The sequence below is a fragment of the Sinocyclocheilus anshuiensis genome, unplaced genomic scaffold (genome assembly GCF_001515605.1).
Source record: "Sinocyclocheilus anshuiensis isolate Anshui unplaced genomic scaffold, SAMN03320099.WGS_v1.1 scaffold91, whole genome shotgun sequence".
Classification (NCBI taxonomy): Eukaryota; Metazoa; Chordata; class Actinopteri; order Cypriniformes; family Cyprinidae; genus Sinocyclocheilus; species Sinocyclocheilus anshuiensis.
In genome coordinates, this window is record NW_015552636.1 from 275,798 (window position 1) to 283,659 (window position 7,862).

General features: G+C 40.8%; 1 protein-coding gene across 5 annotated transcripts in view; it reads right to left on the minus strand.

The window, feature by feature from the left end:
• LOC107666688 (RNA binding fox-1 homolog 2) overlaps positions 1–7,862 on the minus strand; it is a 33,970-nt gene that overhangs the window by 23,505 nt on the left and 2,603 nt on the right. Inside the window, exon 1 of one of the 5 annotated variants that reach the window (XM_016458105.1) lies at positions 793–924. The exons of the other annotated variants lie outside the window; for them this stretch is intronic. Within the exon in view, the coding sequence (XP_016313591.1) occupies positions 793–888 (96 nt within the window). The 5' untranslated portion in view covers positions 889–924. Of the gene's footprint in view, positions 1–792; positions 925–7,862 lie in introns of those variants that run through there. 5 annotated transcript variants of the gene reach the window in all.

The window sequence follows — 7,862 nt, forward strand, 5'->3', positions numbered from 1 at the left end:
GAAAACACCGAGATAACAGCTGCTCGAGCCCTCGGGAAACGGCAGGAGAGGGGGAGGGACGGAGAGAGAGACAGATCCCAGGCTATACCACAGACAGCTTCTAACTAATAAAAGACTGATTTGTATCGCTGCAGCACATTAATACTGAAGCCACATGTGTGTGAGACAGATGTGAAGACACAATGAGACAGACAGACAGATGAAGGAACAACTGCTCAAGAGCACCTGGCCCCTTCAGTCAAGACAGACAGCTGGAGAAACACACAAGACTTTCCTCACCTCCATCTCTCTCTCACACTCACACACACTCAACACTCACACACACACACACACACACACACACTCTCTCTCTTACACACACACACACTCACACACACAGACACGCGCACACACACACACAGACAGAGACACACCACTCACTCACTCACAGAGACACGCACGCACACACACACTCACAGAAACACACACGCGCGCACACACACACACACACTCACAGAGACACACACACACACACACTCTCACACACACACTCACAGAGACACACACACTCACAGAGACACACATACACACACACACACACTCACAGAGACACACACACTCACAGACTAACTGAAGGCGTCATCTGCAGCTGCAAATGCTTTCATTTCAAATATTACATTTATGCATTTAGCAGAATGCAGTTTACTCATGTAAGGGCTCACACACACACACACACACACGCGCGTGCACGAGTGAATCACGCTCGATGTTTCCAGGCAGGAAACGCAGCGACATGAATGATTGAGAACTCACCGGCTCCACAGGAGGGTAAAAGACTCCCATCATCCTATTGAACACAGCAGCGACAGACAGCAGCGTTTCCAGCTTCCAGATCTCTCTGTCACACATTCAAAATCTCCCTCTCATTCCCCTGCTCTCTCTCTGTCCGTCCGGCTGTGTGTCTCCTCCCTCTCTCGGCCGTCTCTCTCTCTTCTCTCTCTCCTCCCATATCACTCACTCGTTCCCTCCCTCTCTCTCTCTCTCTACTTTTTCTTAAGACAAACACACCGATTTTTTAATTTTCAAAGATTTTTAGCTTCTATTCCATCCGATTAGAAATCATAAAAACTATGTTTATAAATAATCAAACTGCTAATTTATTTTTAGTTAGTTCAACTAAGTTTCCCTAAACAAGTTCAAACATGTAAATCACAACAAATGGAATTTCATGCTCTCAGCACCAAATATCATCATCATAATATGCCATTCACTTCAATTTAATCTTCAAATCCTATAATGTTCAGCTGAACAAGAGTATTTTTAAGCATCACAAGAGACTATATTAAGTTTCTGATATGATATTACAATAACAATGATATTTACAGACATTCAATTGTGTGCAAAACCTCTGAAAACAGAGCAGATGTGAAGCTCACAGTCAAACGGCTGCTGATAAATGGATAAAGAGAGGGATGGAGGGATTACAGAGAGAAAAAGAAGATAAAGAGTGAGATTAACTACTACACCACACACACACACACACACACTCTCTCACACACACACACACATGAATTCAAAAATTACAAGTATAACAAATACAATAACAACCAGCAAACAAACACACACACAATACACTACACAAGATTTTTTACATTAACATATGATAAAAATTCTAAAACTTTTTTGGGCAAAATTATACTAAATACCTCTATAAGCGAGTTCACTTCATAAAAGAGTTTTCTACATATATTAAAAGCGGGACAGTCCAATAAAATATGTTTGCCAGAAAGGGGAATCTGGCAGAACATGCATCGAGTAGGGTCTTCAGTCTTGTATGACATCTGCTAAACACCACTTGATCAAATCCAGTTTTAAAAGAGATTAAAGATCAGTTTGAAATTTCCGGATGGATTTCATGTAATTTATTATGTGTACATGTATCCCACGCTTCTTGCCACTTATTTAGGTGAATGCACAACCTTCAGCTGACCGACCGAAAGCGTATCAGTGAAAACCAGCATCACTGCTGAAGGATCTCCTAACCGGCCTGTGATAGAAACACTCAAGCCCAGTTAACCAGAAATGCAGAAATATATTATATAATATACGACGTTTTCATTATTTGTGACTGAGGAACTGCAGCTTGTGAATAACAGAGCGAATCACTGAGGTTTGTGACGAGTCTGATCTGCAGAAAGAGCTGATTCTGTGTTTCAGAGCGATCGACTGACTGTTGACCTCCTGTAATGACCATCAGAGAGAGACGGACGGTCATCTGTGTGACACACGCGTGAAGATTCGCTCTCACCTTTAGATTCATCATCAACTGCGCAATTGAGAACATTTAAGCACCAGATCTGTGAATAATGAAGACTCCAATTAAACCTGCGGGCAAAAGCCCTTCAAAATGACATCAATTACTGGACTGAGATACGAGACGAAGAGCTTAAACCAGCTCCACCTAAGAGAACCAGCACACTCGGTCTGATTACTGGACACTAATTAACCTCAGAGGATGCGTGACGATACGAAAGCATCACAGCACTGCTCATGGGAAAGATCAGTCTGATCAGACTGATAATAACTGATTCCAATAGACGGCAGTCAGTGTAAAGCCGCATTTAATGCACTGTACTGTTGTTTAACAACATCCCGAATGTTCAGCTGATGAAACATTTATTTCCAGTAAATTTCTGAAACATTCCAGGACTTTTTTGGAATATTTCAGGGATTTTTGGCAAGTTTCCGGAAATTTTCCGCCCCTTTGCAACCCTAGTCTCAGTCCTCCTGGATGCAATTCAAGAGAAGACGACACACGGTGCTTCAGAGCAAACACAGCAGAGCGGCGTTTGGATCAAGATGTAAATATATGCTGCGCACTTTCCACTTAGTAACGAAATAAACAAAAACTGACAGCGGTGAGAAATAGGGATGTAACGATTCACTCAACTCACGATTCGATTCATGATTATTTTTTAACAAAATGAGATTTAAGACTAATTATAAATTAAATGTGTCCTTTTATCATTGCTTGGACAAAATGCTGCACATTTCTTTGTGAAATTGAAATATAACACTATAATAATATACTAATATAGCACTTGCATATTATTGCTCTTTTGTTGGTTTTGATTGCTTCTATTGTCCTCGCTTTGGATAAAAGCGTCTGCTAAATGACAAAATTTAAATATAGGCTAATGTAAATGTAAATAACAAAATAAATAGAATTTTAAAACAAGCCCCAAATCAAATAAATAAGTAACACAAATAAAATAAATCTCTTCATATAAACAAAGGCTTTGTCTGTGCTCTTAACATTTAAAATTAGAGGCAACCACTGCATTTTAATCACGATCCAAACAAAGATGCTGCATACATGCAACATGAGCAGTTTTTAATCTAAATTAGGTTGTATAATTTCGAAATTTCAAGCAAAAACAGAATGGTTTGACTTCAGTTTTGTGAAACTATACATAAAAGATATCAGCATGAAACAGCAGAGCCGAATGAGATGCAGATTCACTCTCTGCCAGCAGGTGGCGCTTAAAGCGTTTCCTTGGTTACCGCTGTAAACAAAGCAGCGCTGCACTTACGAACTTTAATATGCATTATACAGAGGCAAGATGAAAATAAAAAATACCATATAAACTTTTCTAAAGACAGTAAGTTCCCCTCAGACATGCATTCATATAAACTCCTACCCCTAACTGAATCGTGATTTGTTTAGCATCTCAACAGATTTGAATCGTCACATATTTGAATCTATTTTCAACCGGCTCGCGGTTAATCGTTACATCCCTAGTGAGAAAGCAGCAGTTCAGAAAGCATCTGATTACAGAGATGTGGATGTTTGTTCGGTACTCCAGTCACGTCATGTTTATTTATACAGTACTTTATGCAATAGATAGCCTTAAATCAAGCAGCTTTACAGCATTAAACATGAAAAACCAGAGTCAGTGTCGCTTTCAGTTAGAATTACTACTTTATTTTCAGTTATAGAGCAGCTCTCCAGTGTGGAGCTAGATAATGATAAAATCTTTTTATTAGTGGGAAAAAAATTATTTCATTAAAGTGATAGTTTGGGTTTGCAGAGATCAAAACTTGTTCTAGCTCAGGACTGTTTTGGTTATCATAACCCTATAAAGGTATTTTAAGAGAGATTATGTTGTGAATAAAATTGTTTAGTCTCACCTTCATGACTCACAAAATGTTTTCATATAGCTAATCAAATGGTGAATATCTTATCTGTCATCTCATTTTGTGTGCCAAATATATTTATTTGTATAAATTAATTGTAATGACATGATTTCCAAAAGCTGAAGTCATTACCTTTATTTATTTATTAGAATATGCATAACTCAATATTGCAAAAGCTGAATAATCAAATCAAAGTCCATTGATTCATCTGTGAAATAATTGACGATTAGTCAATTAACTGCTTTGATAATCGTTAGATTCATCAATTATCAAAATAATCGTATGTTGCAGCCCCAGTTGTGAAAATAACACAATCAAGGACCTTTCTACAGTGCGTGTCATTGTAAAGACTGTAAATCCTACATTATTCTAACCTGAATAAAGACTATAGTTTGCTGTTGGCAGAACACAAAACTCTAATAAACAAGAACATGGGAAACATGCAGTTTATTTTAATGGAAACTTCTTAGTATTTAACAATTAAACATATTCAACATTCCTCTGGCTTTAAAAATTGTTTATTTTCACTAGGGTTGCAAAAAGGTGGTAAATTTCAGAAACATTCCAGGATTTTTTGGGAATCTTCCGGGAATTTTGGGAAAGTTTCCGGAAATATTCCACCCCTTTGCAACCCTACTGTTCACTAAGCTTAGAGCAGTGCATTATGGGATTGCGTTCACATGAAGGATGCGTGTGATCCGTGTCTCTCAGTGTTTGTGTCTGAGAGATCTGTAGCGCCGCCTCTAATTGGGCTGCACGTTTAATTGGTCTGTAGTGCTGTATAATGAGATTAGCGCCTCGCCGCTCTGTCAGGGTTCAAGCCCAGCTATTGTTTACACATTAAAACAAGAGGATAATCACGACACGAGGGACAAATGGAGACGACTCCGTACCGCTGTGATTTTACTACAGGACTTTAACGGTTACTTATTAGAGTCCAAAAGATCCGCCGTAGTTAATATTTATAGCAGATGAGACGAGCCGATCTGGACGCTTGCACAACACATGATAGGAGAAACCAGCCGGCGAGTGGAGACCGCTCTGATGTCAGGAGAGTAATGGAGTTTAGGATGGTTCTGAAGAGAATCACGGGTTATTTCTGCTCTGCTGCTGCGTCTCTTTTCATCTTCTCTTGATAAACACGCTCTTTGAGCTCCGTGCAGATCCCAGCTGGAACTAATGTCCCTCCTACAGTACAGTCCCCTGAGGGAACACTTATCAGTGCGCACTGCGCCGCCACAGACAGAAGCACACTGGAATCATCTGCAGTGCTGATGCTTGATGCTTGCACAGCCAATCTCATGAAAACACGGCCGGACCACAATGCACTGCAACAACCGAAAGAAGAAACAAATCATAGTGTGCTAGCCTATTTATAGGACCGTGGTGATTTTCTCCCCCCCCCCCCCCCCCCCCCCCCCCCCCCCCCCCCCCCCCCCCCCCCCCCCCCCCCCCCCCCCCCCCCCCCGCTTTCAAAATTCTCATTACTGTAATACTCCAGAGCCTTTTCTGCTTTGCTCTTAATGGCGACTCGGATTGCTGTAATGCAAAAAAATCCCCACACTGCGCATTACAGTAATAAATCCAAAGATTTTCAAGTTAAAATCTGTACAAATGATTAAATCACATTTATTAATTTAGCAGATGTTTTATCCATTTTTTTTTGCATCACACAAATGAAAAACAATGTCACAATGGAAAAAGTGTTCATGGTCTGAAATGATTTACGTTGTTCAAAATACAGCTTCTCTCTCTGGGTTTTGGGCTGAAATACGAGCTGGATGTGTTCTTGAGATTCAGCCCAGATTCTGCTTTCAAAGTCTGAGTATGTTTTTTCTGCTGATATTTGAGGATCAGCTCAGATCTAAAGGCCGTCCAGAGAATGAAGACAGAAACATCTGGAGTCCATGTGTGTGAAACAGACGACTAGAGCCGAGAGAGACAATGAGTCACAGAGAAGCCCTCCACCACCCCGTCATGTGCCTCATTTCCTTAAGGACTGAGCCGCTCGCTGCCAACACACACACACACACACACACACACACACACACTTTACTGAGCCACGTCTCACTGGAAGAACTCGCAGATCTTCTGAGAGTAGAAACTATGATTCCCTCAAACTTACTGACCTGTAACTTCCAGTGAAAGGAGAACAGCAGAATGGAGTGATCAGGCAAGAGAAGGACAAGAAAGTGAACAGATGGTGCAGCTGAAGGAGGAGGAGCTCAGTGAAGGACGGAAAGACGAGATGATTTGTGAACGAGTGTTTCAAAGCTCTCGGCTACTTCATGTGTCTGTTTGTGCCATGCGTCTGACTGTATGTCTGCAGTTTATACTTCCTGTGTGTGTGTGAGTGTGTGTGTGTGTGTGTGTGTATGTGAGTGTGTGACTCACTCAATGAGGTACTAAAAAAAAAAAAAAAAAAGACTAAGAAAATGAAAAACACATTGCTCAACACACTCAAAAAAAAAAAGGTCACTAAAAAGCAAGCACTCTAAAAAGGGAACAAACTCAACTCAAGCACACTGGAAAACACTGCACTAAAGCAGGGGGAATGTCTTCTACAGCCCGTTTTCTTGACCTTTACATATCTAGCTATTTGATTAACAACATTAAATTTAACGACAGACACCTGAAGGAAACTCTATCCCTTTCTAGAGAACCGAAAACAGAGCACATTAAAGGGTTAGTTCACCCAAAAATTTAAATTAGCCCATAAATTACTTAGTTTAGTTTAGTTTAGTTGCATGCATCAGTCCAAAAGAAGTTAAATAAAAAGCGTCCATCCATAAAAATAAAGTGTCTTGTGTGTTGAGGGTGAGTAATTTATGGGCTAATTTTCATTTTTGGGTGAACTAACCCTTTAATGCTGCACTTGTATACTTGCGTAAGCATTCAGTCACTGACCACATCAAAATAAAACCAGAAATAATTTTACGCCAGTAGCGTTGACGGACAGACATAACACTGAACCGCGATTCCTACTCTCGCGTGATCTGGAAGTAGCTTCTACTTTCTTTCAGTATCGTGACGTATTTCCAACTGAAACTGAATATTGAATAGAGGGCGGGGTTTATTTTAGTGCGCCTCCTCTCTCGCGGTTAGAGGGGCGTGGCTAGGGGTACTCCGCCCACACCATCAAGCTGACGTCAGAAAAAACGCCATTCCAGAGCGGAAGCAAATTTTCAGATTTTGATTAAAGATTACCAAGACAAACTTTTTTCCATTACCCTGCACAGATTATTTGTTCACCACATGACTAGCAACGTGCACGAAGTAAACTGCAATAATTTTGATTTCATGTGGACTTTACTTTGAGGCAAACTTAAAAAAAAAACACTTTCTTGACTCTATACCAGCTGAGCCTTGTGCACTCGCTCTATTGTCTATCGCAATAACCATCACCACCACACCCTGATTTTACTGCTCTGCTCGTGGGGTCAAAGTTCAAAGTTGCCATGGTAACACATGTGTGCAATCCCATAAGGGTAATTACTGGAGACGTGGGGTAAGTAGAGCACGCTACAACAGCAGAGCGGATCGTGAGCGACCCGACAACATCTGAGCATATTCAATACACGCACGCGGCTCAGAGCATGAGGTAAAAATGCAAAGGCTTATCTGTAAATCTCCAATCAGAGCGCATGTGTGTGTGTGTGTATTACCCCCCCCCCCCCCCCCACCCC